This window comes from Poecilia latipinna, unplaced genomic scaffold (assembly GCF_001443285.1).
Source record: "Poecilia latipinna isolate Pla-1442-1.1 unplaced genomic scaffold, P_latipinna-1.0 Scaffold41, whole genome shotgun sequence".
Classification (NCBI taxonomy): Eukaryota; Metazoa; Chordata; class Actinopteri; order Cyprinodontiformes; family Poeciliidae; genus Poecilia; species Poecilia latipinna.
Window position 1 is genome coordinate 316,677 of NW_015112657.1, and position 15,709 is coordinate 332,385.

The 15,709-nt window shown below is 38.4% G+C and overlaps 1 protein-coding gene across 2 annotated transcripts in view; it reads left to right on the forward strand.

Annotated features, from left to right (window-relative positions):
* Positions 1-15,709, forward strand: part of kif5ab (kinesin family member 5A, b) — an 83,647-nt gene that overhangs the window by 49,891 nt on the left and 18,047 nt on the right. For both annotated transcript variants that reach the window (XM_015047577.1, XM_015047584.1), the window contains exons 12-17: positions 2,670-2,896; positions 4,120-4,188; positions 5,775-5,981; positions 11,270-11,416; positions 12,238-12,426; positions 12,996-13,113. In XM_015047577.1, the coding sequence (XP_014903063.1) occupies positions 2,670-2,896; positions 4,120-4,188; positions 5,775-5,981; positions 11,270-11,416; positions 12,238-12,426; positions 12,996-13,113 (957 nt within the window). The remainder of the gene's footprint in view (positions 1-2,669; positions 2,897-4,119; positions 4,189-5,774; positions 5,982-11,269; positions 11,417-12,237; positions 12,427-12,995; positions 13,114-15,709) is intronic.

Below are 15,709 nucleotides of genomic sequence, written 5' to 3' on the forward strand. Positions count from 1 at the left end.
AGGTGGTTTTTTCCCTATTAAACCCCCCAAAACCCCCCATTTTTTTTTTTTTTCCCCCCCCCCCCCCCCCACACACACAGTGATGTGCATCTACTCCTATCTGTTGGACTTTTCAAATGTCAGTGCACTCAGTGGTGGTGATCAGTTGACATTCAAGCCATGAATCTAATTTCTGCCTTTTGTTTCTTGCGGAAAAAATCTCCCCCCAGCGTTTGACCCGCATTTTGATGAACCGTAACACATCTTTATTGAACATTCATGAGCAGAAATAATTTCTTTTATAGCGTCCTCCTGTAGCTCCGCACTTAACTCTTCCTCAGAGTCTCTTTCTCTGGATAGCACTTACAATATTTTATAGATCATTTTGACAGAAACTTTGCCCCAATTTCGCTCCCACAGGTCTTTTCACCGCTTCCCACTTCTGACTTGGGACTCTTGTAGGTGAATGCTGTTGACCTCCATCCTGCACTACATTACTGAGCTCCTTAATCAAGACTGGCCCAAAGGAAATAACTGTCTCAAACAGGAATATTTACTCAGTTTGCATTTCTGAAAGCAGAGTCTCTGCCAGAGTGGAGTGTCAAATCCAAGCCAGTCAGGTTTTAATCATCCAGTACAAAGAAAACACTTCAATCCCAGTTGAAGCGTTTCCAGCAGAACTCCACAATACAAGCCAATATACCGTAATTTTCTGGATTATAAGCCACATCTTTAACACGCTGTGAAACAGTAGTGGTGTGAGACAGATCATTTTTGAAAAAATAAATAAATAAATATCCTTTGCCTTCTCCCAGTTTTCCCAGTGCTAAGTTCAGCAATACATGTGCCTGCAGTCTGAAGCGCTTTGAGTGATCAGGTTCTATACATGTGACTGCAAAGGTACTACAAAATTTTTTTTTTCATTAATCATTTACACTGCGTACATATCATCAATAACAGGTTTTTACAAAGACAACTGCATATGCTATACATATATGTGCTCTCTCTTTTGGGGGAAAACCTTCTGGATTTTTTGCCCATAACTGCTACAGTTAACTCTAAAAGTTGGTTTATAGAGCTGTTACTCGTGAGTTGAGCACAGTTTAACGATGCCCGAGAGAGCCGAGCTCAGCTCAGATTTGTTATATACATAAAAAACAGCTTTTAAGGTCACAGTTCTCAAAAAAGTAGACCAATATTATGAATATGCTCATTTGTGTCTCAGCACACTGCCTGTCCCCCAGATTCTGAAGGATTTTGCTGACGAGCCTGCTCATTTAAATGAATGTGTGCAGGTATTTAACTGCTGGACCAGGACACCAGTCCTTGAGAAATGTTTCACTTCCCTCAGTAGAGGCACGAAAGAACAAGACAAAGACAGAAGAAATGTACTGACTGGATATATAAAGACAACAGAATCAAGAGTTGTACCTATAGATTTTTATGGAGGTTCCCCAAAAGTGAAAACTTACAGCAACTAACAAGATCACGACTCAGTCCGGTCTGGGTAGCTCTAACAACAATCAATAAAACGAACGTTTTTGGCTCAATAGTAAAAGTGGAAAACGTGCCCTCCTCTTTCTTCCCTTAGATCTGAGGCTCTATAATTGCTTGCAGATTCGTTTTACATTTATCCGGTTTCAGCTTCCTGTAGATTGCCTTTTCACTGCAGACAAGATAAAGTGCATGTGAAACGTGATTAAAAACAAACAATGTTTCCCCGCAGCCTTTACCCATCTGATCCGACTGACCTGAGTAAATATATAATGAGTTCCTTGTGTGTATGTTAAGCAAGAACATATTAAACAGGGAGACTGTTGAACTATGTGTTAAGGAATGTAACATCAAAGTATGTTTAAATAGACCTTCACTTCAACTATAGTAAATCCTCAGAGACAGGAGCTGATGTGACTAACATTTAAACTGTGACTCACAGAAAGCAGCTCTAGACTTAATATAAATAAATAAAAAATATATTTAGATCTAAAATAACCCTGCTGTCTTCCTTTTCATTGTATAAGTGAGTCAAAGCTTCAAAATATGTTGTTTTTGATGCTAGTAGAGGTTTATATTTATATGATAAAACAAAGAGAACCCATTTGCATTTTTCATTGACGTTACAGTTCAACAATTTGCTTTGTTTTCTATCGGGGTGTATTTTGCTAAAATATGGTTAGAAAATGCACAATATCCCAATTTAAAGATGCAACTTGCATATTAATTTTTAAAGACACTATTTCAATACTTTCATTGAGCTCCCTGTTTTTCTGTTATTTCAAAAGACAAATCTTGAATCTTGAATATGATAATTAAGCTTGAATGTAAAGATAAACTTGTATTTCCTATTAGGTCCTCCTCTCCCCCTGAGATTTGTGACAGACTTAGATTAGTTTTTGCACCGAATCAGAGTTTACCTTGTACATCCTGACAGCTAACAATGTTGTGCAAAACGCGCATATGACATTTTTTCTCATTAATATCACAATTGTGTCATCTGAGCTAATGCTAGGTGACAGTGTGGAGGAAGATGTCTCCCCTTGACACGGAACCATTTTAAATCTCACATTTGAATTGATTGGATTCAAAGGAAACATGAATAAGATGAACCTCATAATCCCATTTTATGCATTCATTGGTTGAGAGAAGGAGCAGGGCAGCTCAATGACAGTATTTTCCTTCTGTCTCTATAGGTGAGAATGATGTTGTGCTGGGGCAGCTGGGTGAAGGATCGGAGGATGCCCGCTTTGTGCCTCTGGATTTTGAAGAGCCAACTCTTGAATTATGCAGCCCATGCACCCCCTGCACTCCTTGCAGCCCCTGCTCCTTAGCGTCATCCATTGTGGTTCACATCTCAGAGGAAGAGCGGCATAAATATGAGGAAGAGATCCGCAAGCTGTACAAGCAGCTGGATGATAAGGTGATGACAGCAGCAAGAGGATAGTCAGGGAATGAATGCGGAGCTGATTACACACCGTGTGTGAGATGCAGTAACATGCATGCAGCCACTCAGAGTACATCAGAGTACAGAGAACATTTAAGGGGTGATTTATTTACAGTAGCGGCTATTAGTGAAGGATATCACTGAGGCAAAGTAGGTGTAATTTATTTTGAAAAGCTTAGCCTTAAATTAACATATTTTTCTTGCATTCCATTTTACAGTTTGTAGAGTCTAGTTTGAAGTTCAGCACTTATATTTTTGAATTAATTTATATTTTTTCTTCCCTTTTGCACTTTTCTGTATTAAGTACATGATGTTTAGATGTTTTTTTTTCCGATATCCATCCCATACTGTGCTAAACTCTTGAATTTACTTCCTCACTTTCACTTCTACAAAGTTTTCTTTCCAAGAAACCTGACTTCTTAAACAGCCTTGATCAAAACTTCATCAGGCTTTTTGAGTTAAGTCTTTTAAGTATTTTTCTTTTTTTTTTTTTTTTACACTTACTGCTTCTCTCCCTCTAATTTTCAGCTTGATGCATGACCATTTCACATATTCCTTTATTCTTTTTTAATGATTTATTCTGGAATAAAAATCTCTCAAACTGAAGAGATTTGTTGTGTCTACCGGTACAAAAAAACGGGCATCCTAAATGGGCTCTTTGTGGTCTTAAGGATATTTATGTACTTTAATCAAATAAAAAAAAATGCTTCTGAAAGTGACATTAATGATTCATCTCTCACTTTATCTCAGGCCTTACTATTCAACCTTTAAGGTCTTATTTTGCTCTTTTCTACCAACATTGTACCATTTGTTACTTTGATAAAGCAAATTATATTGCTGAGAAAATCAGCATCACCCTTGAAGATTGCAAGAAAGTTTGGTTTCTTGGAAACAAGAACTAAAAGAAATTAGGAATGTCCAGTCTGGACGATCTCTGAACTTTGACATAAAGAAAAAACAACCAAACAGGCATGTGTTTCTAATATTACACTCTGTGTTAAAAGGCTTAATTTTATTTTATTTATCCATCACACGTCTAGAAACACTTTGTTTTTTAAATTACTTTTTAAAACCCAAAGTTGTAATTACAACTTTGAGCGCAAGTTGTAATTGCCTGCTTGTGTTCACCCACTGAACCCAGAAGATTCTGGTGTACAGTCATAAAAACATACAAATTAATCGTTTCTATTCCACTGAAGGACGACGAGATCAACCACCAGAGCCAGATGGTGGAGAAGCTGAAGGAGCAGATGCTCGACCAGGAGGAGGTAAAACATCTTGGTTTTTACATCCTTTCATCGGTTCGCTTTAAACAGCTCACAGTGGGCCGTCGTTTCTGCGAACGTGCCAACGTGAATCACAGTTCAAGCAGAAGTCAGCTGTGAGAGGGTTTACCATCCTGCCCTTGAGATGAATGAGCTGGAAAAACAACACATTTCTGCTGCCAAAAAGGAGATAGAGTAAATGAGACTGTGGTCGCTGATCAGTAAGTATATTTATGCTAACTGGAGTTTGAAACACAACCTTTTAAACTCCAGGGCAAACACAGATGAAAGGCTGCAGCTCACCATAAACTCCTTGGAGTTCATTTTTCTTCAGTTACAAAATGTTTTTGAGTTAGTTGCTTTTTCAGCCAGTAAAATATTTTTTGCCAATAAGTAAAGAAGGAAATAACTTGTGAGATATTTTCAGGGCTGGAACGTTGATAAGTAAAATTTGATTAATAAAGCAACTAAATTGCAAAGAAAGATTATTAATAGTGTGAATCTCATAGCTTTCTTTGCACAAATTGCTGCATCAATGCAACATAGCATGGAGATGATCAGCCTTTAAGTCTTTTTAGGTATTAAATTCAGGTTGCTTTGATGGCAGCATTCAGCTTGTCTGCGTTGTTGGATCTGCTGTCTCACCTTTCTGCAACCCAGAGATTCTTTTTAGGGTACAGGCCAGTTTTCTAGCTAATAAAAAAACACAGAAACCACAATCATTAAACTGGCATTGGTACTTTTCCCCTGAGGGCCAAGTCCTGCTGGAAAATGAAAAACGGCTACTGTGTCTATGGACACATCAGTGGAGCAACACCAGCAAATAGCGTGGTTCCCCAAATCATTACTTTACCAACCTCATACTGTTGGCATTTTTAGGTTAGATAAGGACTTGCAGTTTGGTGAAGCAGAGATTTTAATGAGTAAAAACAGAAACGTACAGCTGTCAGTCCAGGAGCATCAAAACAAATCTGCAGATAAATAAAAGGCATTGGACACAGGCACAGGCTGAGACCCAGTAGGCTAACCAACATAGAACCAGGGCAACAAACAGAGAAAATTGGGAATCTAGCAAGGAAAGAATGAGAAAGATAGTTAATGTAAAAAAAGTGGAATCTACATTTTCTACATTTGGACATTTATGTCCCATAACAGCCCTACTGTGAGCTGATTTGCCACAATTGTAGCTACCAAATCAGAGACTTTGCAGCATAATGACCATTTGTCCAAACAAAGGCTGTGAGCTTGTGTAAATATACTGAAAACCCAGGAGGAGCAGCATCTACATTTTATGACGTGTCATTCAGGGAGATGACTCTCAGTGGGCTGCAGCAGAATAACAAAAGCTGGTGGCAAAATAAAATGACCTCTCTCTTTGTGCAGTGATATTCTGAGGTGAATACTTTAAATAGGAATAATCTGTTCACCTGCATTGCATTGCAGTCTTGTAAAGACATTTATTTTCTCTAGAAGATAGGCCGTTGTGTTTTGTTAAAAAGTAGTCCTTTGCATTTTTTCTGTTTTATTTCTACACGTATTTTTTTCTTTTATGGAGCTCTTATATATAGTTAAACCTCCTTACCTTTCAGCTTTTAGCTTCGTCCAGGGGAGACAGCGAGAAGGTGCAGTCAGAGCTCGGCAGGCTGCAAGCGGAAAATGAGTCTGCTAAGACTGAGGTGAAGGAGGTGCTTCAGGCTCTGGAGGAGCTGGCTGTAAACTTCGACCAGAAAAGCCTGGAGGTCGAGGAGAAAAGCATGCAGAACAAGGTGCTGGCTGAAGAACTTGGAAAAAAGATGGTGAGTCTGAGTTTCTCTAGTAGTGTTGCTGCAAGTATTTCATCCTGCAAAGTCGAAAAGGGATGTTGCGGAAACAAATCTGTCACAAAGTCACTTGCTGAATATATATTGTGAAATTTCTGAATGAAGTTAAACGGGCATTGAGGAAATTAAATTTCAAAAGTAAACAAAGAGAAGAGAGAAATTATGACACCAGGACAAACACTCCTAAGAGGTGACATTCATCCTGGATATCTGAAAACGCTGTCAAGTGCAACCAAAGAGGCCAGTTACTGACTCTCCTGGACAGCCTGTTGATCAGTACAGCTATAATCAACAAGACATTTCTAACCGAGTTTCTTGCTTTTTTAAAGTAAAACAGGAGCTGATGCATGTTTTACAAGTTGCTTTTAATACGTTTCTTTAACCTCAAAGAAAAAACAAAATCACTTCTGATTTGACTGGGCTTTCAACAATATGTGGTTGGCATAGTGATGTAAATCTGTCATTCATTATAAACCATGTAATTAAAATAAATATGATGCCTATGTCCTAACCCTTGTTTTCTAACTTTGTCTTGATTTTCATTTTTTTAAAGCGATTTTTTACAAGTTAGCATAGCTGATTTTGTTTCTGAAATAACTACATCACAGATAAACACATGTATAAAATAGAATAAAACTTAAGACAAATGAAAGAAGACATTCAAAAGTATTTTCTTAGCAGGTTTAATGTGACTTATTAAAGATGAAAGTGGATTATAGCATAGAAAGGCACCTCAAGCGAAAAACAAGCATTAATGTTGATAGAGTGGCCCAGCAGAGGAAGCAAAGCCTTAATTCAGTTATTATGACCTACTTTGTGAACCGAGTGAACCCTTCGCCGCCGTATTAAAGCCTCTTCAATATTTCATACTGTTTTACAGTCTGCCAGACGGCCATCACTTCTATCCCTGACTTTCTCAGAAACCAATCCAAGAACTGATGAAAGGAGCTGACAACGTAACGACGCTGTGTGCAGTTCAGTTCAAACTCAGCTGGCACTGCAATTTGTCCCCAATCATTTCACTTAGCACAACTTCTCCTTTACGCTGTGCTTTGTCGATACCTCTCAGCTGACAGGGAGCCGTCACAGGAACATCTGCCTGCAGTCTGATAGACGAATACATGGCATAAAAATGACTTTACTTCACAGTGACAAAGCTTTTCCTCAGCTTCATTCTGCATTCTTAGGACAACTTTTTGCTTTTATGACTGCACGGCTGAAAGTTTGCTGAGCAGATATAAAAAGCATGACTGAGTGGCGAACATCTGCCATTTGACTGTCTCCTTGGTTTCCTTCAGCTAAAACTCCTCTTTTCTTCTGCATGTGGCCATCGCTCAATGTCACTGCCTTTCATGCGCTCCTTCATGCACCTTCTTCCATCCATCTAGCCACTTAAGCTCTTTGCTATCAGTTTCATTTACTCTATCCATCACTTCAACAGGCTTCTCTTGACTATCTTTTCATAAATCTTTCTTTAGATAAGCTGAGTAGTTTTATTACCCTTTCCATCTTCATTCTTTTTTATTTATTCATGAAGAAATAATCTGGGGTTAATGATTTACTGCCATGTGCTCATAAGTTGGAGTTTGCCTGGAGAGGCGACCTTTAAAGGATAACAACGTTACGTTAATGGGGGATATGAAGACTAAACAGCCGAGATTGTGGATTTTCACCATTTGCATGGTGATGGGCATAACATCGGGTTGAGTAGATGGCATGCTGGTTTTAAAGGCCTATAGATGCACAATATTTTAAGTCAAGCAGGAATGGTATCACCCCCCTCGACTATGTAGTGTGTATTTGCTAAATAAAGTCAGTTTATTTTTACTTGCTCACACATTTGTGTCGTAAGCTGCTAACAGCAACAAACCCTTTGTAGTAATTAATTGCTATAGATAGAAACATATAAATATATCCATTAGCTGCGTTTCATACAACTGAAGAGAGAGGCTCCTCACCTCACAGCTTATAAGCCGCCTAGTCTGCAGGCAGAAAAAGAGCAAGCCCAATGTGGTCGACAAAGCAACACAAGGCATTAAAAAATAACTGAATTTACTCAGAAAAAGATGGGGAAAAAAAGTGAATGTGAGCCGGTGTGTTTTTATAAACAGGAGGCACTCTTTCAGTTGTATTAAGCAGAGATGTGCCCTTGTTTTCACATGTGCTTATTCTTAGTTAAGCCTGGTTGACATAATAAAATAATCATGCCAAGTTCTCACTTGATCTTTCCGTTTCAACAATCTTATAAATGTCCCGATTATCATGATGACTCTAAAGATAATCTTAGGAAATATTTCTGCTGTCTGCTGTGTTAAGAGTCACTTTGTCTACTCAGAAGGAGTCTGGGAACGCTCTAGTCTTGAATCGGGGATGTAGTTCAATATGTTGTGAGGTGTGTGAGGTGTTCCCTGAGGACAAACACATCACATGTTAAATGTGATGTGCAGAGAGTCAGAAAGTGAGGTGACAGAAACACAGAGAGGAATCAAAAACAAAGAAGACAAACAACTGCGATGGTGCCAAAAATAGTGCACAACCTATCTCCATTGCATCTTACTTTTTGGCCTTGTTTGTGTTCTCTGAACTTATGTTTGATACCATGAGATTTTGCTAAATTTCCTGTCTGACATTTGAATGTTTGTGTGTGTGTGCGTGTGTGTATGTAGGTGTGTGTGAGTGTGTGTTTGTGTGGGGTGTGTTGTCTTCGATGTGTGGCTCTGCACCAGACACTGTTGGACCAAACCGGTTAAACCTATAATTATTTGTCGTTATGTGTATGGCCTCTCAAGGTATGAAAATAAACTGAGAAATTTAAAATCCTGCTGTATGAGCAAGGTATCAGGAACAATAATATATTTGAATAAATAATTAATCTATAAATCAATTCAATAAATAAAATAGATTAATTGCAGTTTATTACCGCTAGTTTAGACAAATTATGGCTTATAGTCAATGAAAACTTCAAAGTACATTTTTCAAATAGTTGAAAATGCTGTACATAACATCAATAACAATTATTTATTTTGAAAAAAAATTTTATACAAAATAGCCATGTGATGGCCTCCACAATGACGGGGAGGAATGCTGAGCCAGTTTTCTTGCAGACAGTCATTGAAGTGCCTCACAAAGTGGAAGCCAGAAAAGGTCAAAGCTGAACAAGGTGGCTTTTCACAGACTGCTGTATCCAGGCATTATTAAATGAAAGCTGGCTGGAGGGAACAAGCGTGGTAGAGAAAGGTCCACAAGTAACAAGGATAACAACAGCCTTAAGAGGATAGAGAAACAAAATCCACTCAAGAATTTGTGGGAAGATTAACAAGGCCTAGAGTCAGAGTTTCAAGAGCCGCCTCACACAGACTAATCCAGGACACGTTGTCAACGCCGACGTAGAAGCAGGAAATTTTAGACCATTTCAAGTTTCCTTCGACAGACAAGCTTTATGGAAATTCAGATTTCATTTGCTAGAAGGACTTGGCACCTTCCCAGTCTGTCAAAAATCACCAGTACCTGAATTAATCATAATATTATTGTGTTTGATTAGTCTGCAAGCTGGCTTAAGCTAAACTGTGTCAAGAAGAAAGATGAGAGGAACCAGACTCAATAATACCGATAAGCTGAAGCTGTTATTAAAGCGTTATTAACACTACAGCAGAGCCGCAGGCTGCAGGAAATCACAGGATGCAGAAATTTAAAAATAGCCCCAAATATTGACTGTGTATACAGTATACTACACAACCAACATTTCTCTATTAAGTTTATTTGTTTTCCTATATAATTCAGACATTTTCTGGAAAAACTTAGTGGTTCATTCTTATTACATTAGGTCATGATCATCATAATCAACGCTTTGAAATACATAATTCTGTGACATAAATTAGGTTTTGGTGCTAATATGAATCATGTAAATGACATACAGTTCAGACATGCAGTCATCTGCAATTTCTTTGCTAATGTCAAGTGAGATCAGATCAGTTGTTGTCGTCTAGATAGTTTAGTCCAGTCTTTGTTCTTCTTGATTAAATGCCAGTTATAAAACTGCATCTTAGATAGAAAAAACAAAACAACAGCAATAAAACATGCAGCACATTTTATTTGAGTCAGTTCAGATCCTTCAGATTCACCCCAGACAGTTTTCCAACCCATCATAGGGCAACACAACCGCACACACAAATGCATGGTTATAAAATTATCTTACAAATAAATATCTGAAATGTGTGGCGTGAAATTATATTAAACTACTATTTTCTGTTAAAAAAAAAGGTTTAAAATGTTGTGTATAATTTTATGCATTACTTTGTGTTGAGCTGTTCTAAAAAATCCCAGTGAAGTTTGAAGTTGCTATGTATCCAAATGAGGAAAAGGTGAAGGCTGAATATGTTCTCTGCATACAAAATGTAGGACCAAGTGTTCTCTAAATAGTTGGATATTGCATGAATACAGGCATGTTTTCACACTTTCATGAATCATTTGAACTCGCATAAATAATAAAACGTCAGGTTTGCTGACAAACATTGCTGGCAATATTTCATTTTTTCCCTGTATTTTAGGAATGAAGCATCTGTTTAACACTGCCTGGCAACTTTTGCTGTTTATGCTTGGCACATGGATATTTTTGCATCTCAACAGATGGAGAAAGAGAGAGAGCACTCCAGACTGATAAATGTTGGCATCAAGTGATAGCTAGGTAGTGTTTCACATATTCAAATGCTTTTTTCCCCCCTCTAAGTCAGGGAGGTTCAGGAGTTGCTTGATGGAGGTGTTTAATGACAATCTATCAGGAGAGTGAAGAAGATTAACATACAGAATCAGATTATAGAGATTTACTTGCTTTCTTTAAACTACTCAAACAAGATCCTTCAAACATGCAAACCAAAGCAGCTGAGCAGAAACCTTAATCACCAAATACTAGGCAGTAATAACGATCCCACAGTTCAAAAAAAGCAAACTGAATAAATCCTTATGACAACAACCTTGATCACATTAACTATATAACCATCTCACAGGTGCAGATCTAAAGTAATGAATTAACAGTGCAAGTGCAGGTTATACAAGAGCTTCTCTAAGGATGTAAATCCTTCTGCCTTCAAGTTAAATTAATGCAAATCTGCACTTCTTTAAGTTCTTTGAGACAGATAAAGGTTTAAAGACGTAAACTTTAAAAAGCTCCTCTGTTTATATTTTTCTAGAATGAAATCCTTTTTCTCGAGCACATGTCCTCTATTTGCACTCACTGCCTCCACATTCCTCTGTGTCTCTTCCAACAGTCTCACCTCAGGGCTTTAGAGGCAGAGCTGTCGCGCATCCAAGAGGTGAGCAGCCACCAAAGAAAACGCATCGCCGAGGTTCTCAATGGCCTCATGAGGGACCTACGCGAGTTCAGCACTATAGTTGGGAGTCGGGAAATCAAGCTGGTGAGAAACAAATAATAACCGTGTTTATGGCTCAAATGATGGCTTTTTGCAAGATCTGTTGAGTCTTTCTGAATTTCTAGTTTAGAATACCATGTTATTGGCACCTCAATGCAAAAATTATATTCTTTACGTTTGTGAAATGGAAGAGTGGATCTGAATTTGCTGAAGTACATGCCTGTTCTGAATAGGTTTGTTTCCACGTGCTGAATAAAAAACCTCACCTTTTCAATCGTGAGTAATCACTAGATCCAAGAAGCTACTCAAATTGACCTTGCAGGAAAAACAGCAGAGGTGCATCTCAGAAAATGTGAATATTTAAAAAGTTCCTCACTCATTTATATTTTTATTTGTAAAGCATTTTGAAAAACGTATTAATTTTCCTCCAGTTCATAAATATACTCTGTATTGTGCTGGTTTGTCACATAAAATTAGATTAATTCGATTTTACTTAATTGATGGTTATAACATGACAAAATGATGTTCGCTGAAGTACGACTCAGACATGCTAAAATTACTTACAAAGAGCATTTTATGGACCTTTGCAGTAGAATCAGTAGGATCTGAGACATTTATATTGATGTGTACAGTTCTCTAATCCTATACAGTCCACTCCTAACCAGCTGAGTCACAGCATCTGCTAAATTATGCTCTTAATCAAATGTTTATGTGCAAAACATGCCAGAAAAAGTCTTTCCTTTTCCTGCCTCTTCTTCCTATAATTTCCCAGCCATCTTTAAATTGTCGCCACTCAATCTTGATAAAACATTGACTCTGCTAGTTTTTCAACAGCCTCTCCTGCTGTGTGCCTTATTTATCTCCAGCCTGTGGAGATCACTGGCGCGATCGAGGAGGAGTTCACGGTGGCTCGGCTCTACATCAGCAAGATTAAGTCGGAGGTGAAGTCCATGGTGAAGCGCTGCCGACACCTGGAGAACCTTCAAACAGAATGCAACCGAAAGATGGAGGAGACGAGCAGAGAGCTGTCGTCATGCCACCTCCTCATCTCACAGGTGCAGATCTGAAGTAATGAATCGGTTGTTGTTTGTTACCGAGGAGACAAAGAACATCCGGATGAGAAAAGAAGAGTGTCAGGCATAAAAATACTGGTGTTATTGTCGGAAAATGAGGAGAACAGATATTAGAACCTCAAATAGCACATTACCGATGATCATCATCATTATCTTTCAAGCACACTCTTCTATCAGTTTAATTATCGTTTAGCATAGTGGGCCATTGTGAGGACGAAATTACTCTGATGAAAGGCAATTCATTGTGGAGATTTTCAGATGCTTTTTAGATCTCACACCCTTATTTGTTCATGCAGTCCTGATTCTAAAATGTGGCATATTTTATATTCTGTCTGTGACTGAGGCTGCCTTGAGGCATCAGGAGGTAAATTTTACTATCTTTGGTGTTTAAACTAAATTCCCTAATGACTGGGGCTCATAAATATTTAATGTCAGTACATTCATTCAGCTTAGAAGGAGAATTCCTCATCTTTAGTGCGGGGTTCTCATGGGTAAAGGTTTGGGGTTTTCTATTCATCTTCAGACTTTGTGATTCACGTTGTGACTTCCAGCATGAGGCAAAGATTCGCTCTCTGATGGATTGCATGCAGAATGTGGAGCTCAAGAAGCGACAGCTGGAGGACAGCTATGATTCTCTGACTGAGGAGATGGCCAACCTCAGAGCTCAAGGTACAGCTGAGTATTACCTGAATCCCTGTGACTTAAAATAAAAAAAATATCATAAACATGATACGGGCTCTGACAGCCCGTATCAAAGGGCCCGGAGAACCCCCCACAAAGCCCCCACTAGAGACACGGTCGAACGCCTTCCCCAAGTCCACAAAACACATGTAGACCGGTTGGGCGAACTCCCATGCACCCTCCAGGACCTTGCTGAATGTGTAGAGTGTGGTTTTCGTCCACGACCAGGACGAAAACCACACTCAGCATGTTCCAAGTGAGAAACAACTGCCCTGTGTGTAAAATGCTCTTAAAATGGCAGAAATTAAGTGTTTCCTTGCACTCATGATGGTTTCTAGCTTCTAATTTCTGAAAGTAGGTAGCTTGGTTGCTGATTACAACATTTGGCAAATTTTACTGTTTTTCTAACTTGTAGGTGTAAAACAGTAAATTTGGTGAGTCATTTTGAAATCCTTTATCTGGCTTTCTTGGCAAATGAAATGCAGCTTAAAGTCCAAAAATGGACCTAAAATCTTTGATAAGCTGCTACTTTCACAACATCTTTAAAAACTCTTAAGTCGGTCAAAATAGTGAATGTGACTTAAGTTTTTGTAGTGCTTTGTTTTTAACTAATCAACTTTTAATAAGTCATTTGTGAATTGTGTTTGACAAAGTGAGCACTCTGCTGTTAGTGAAACAAGAGAAGATCCTGTTCAGCTGAAGCTGACCTATCAGCATATGTCCAAAAAAACACCTACTCACCTAAAATAGGAGACATTTACTGTCAGAACAATAATCACAAAATTATTTACAGAAACATCACTGCGTCCTTATCCCATAATATCTTGTTTTTTATCTGGACTATGTGGTGCAACAAGCCATAACTCACCCCCTCATTAACCAATATCTCTAGTAAGAATGAATCACATTAAAAAAAATTAAAAAAGTCTGTGTATGAAGTTTTTGAGAGCTCTTACATTTTTAAAGGACTACTTTAAAAATATATCTGAAAAGATTTGATTTCAATCTGAAATTACATTTAGGATTTTTTTCACTCGTCAAAAAAAAAGCTGTAGGGTGGCTGCCCAGACACTAATTTAATCTTCCATTTAGAGGCAAACTGGAGGAGAAGGTTTATCAACTGTCTCACTGGTTTCTGCCAAGGCAGAAAGTAGCTGCCATGGCTGCGGATGTGGAGTGGCACCGGCATTGTCTGAACCCATGGCTCTGCGTTATTAGTTTGGTTAATGACTAGCTCATATCCTCATTAATGATTCTGCCTCTAAACATGATGTGTTTCTTTATGAGCAATGATGATTGGCTTAGCTGAACATGGCATTAGACCTTAGGCAACCCCCTCTTCATTCAGTATTTCTAATCTATCAGACTGTGAGCCATTTCTTAACACTGTTTACAGAGCAGAATAGTAGCTGAAGTAAACGAATTCGGATCATAGCAAATGTAAATTACTCTCAATGTAAAGCCAGCTAACTGAAACAGGACTCCTTCCAAGTTATATACGAAATGCAGATGAGGTTCTGAATCGCTTACACCAACTTGTTTTTGCACCAACAATTTTACTGTAAGCCATTTTTATTCCTCATTCTGACGCATTGCTTGAACTTAATCAAGTCATTCACCACATCTAAATGCCAAAAAGCACTAAGTTGCTGCCAGGTGACTAAGCTGATTACTCTTTGTGTTAAAACACAATGGAACATGTTCACCAAATGAAGTGGAGGATTGGTGTATCTACGAACTCTGAACTGGTGGGTCTGACTTCTAGCAAAAAATAAAAGAGAGTGATTTAGGAGAGAAACCAGGTGAAGTACAACACTTAGCAAGACATATTACAAAGTCTGATCAAATAAAACATCTATTTATGATTAGAAAAAAAACATTAAAAGGTGAATACATCAATGTTGCAAGAAGCAACAAATCTTTCATCCTCTGGGAAGAAAACTTATCCTTGTTTGGTGTAAATATTAAACGACGTTGCTTGACATTCCATGTTTCTCCTGTGAAGGACGAAGGACTGCTCCAGTTTGCAGATCATGATAAATTGCAGACAGTTGCCAAAGTCAAACGTTAAGGTCAGCGTTCTGAAACAGTCAAAAGTAATCCCGTCTCAGCAAAATTAATGACCAGGAAACAACAAAACAATCTGTGTTTCGTTGCGACCAAGGTGAATTGTGGAGGAATCGACTTCCTGTTAAAAACTGTTGTTTGCTTCAGTGGAGCATTTTATGCTGTCACTGTTTTTTTTTTATGTTGTTGAGGACAAGAAAAATAAGGCTAAATAAACATTTCCCTTGTCCAGGACAAAAAGATTAATGGAACATTTGAAATGCATGCAGGGCGCAGCTAGCTGCTGCTGCTGCTACTCCCAGCGCTCTGACACAATTCACAAATCAGGCTAGAGGCAATGTAAATCGTTCTTTCTTTGGTTTCCCAGAGAAGTGAATTAAATAACCAGTGGGTTTAAGAACTTGTAAATTCATTTTGGTTGTACTCAATAAGCCAGGCAGACGGGGACAGAAGCAGTTGACAAATACAAAGTCCATGTTGATTGCATTGCCTGGAGCAAGGTGCAGAGCTCAGTGCT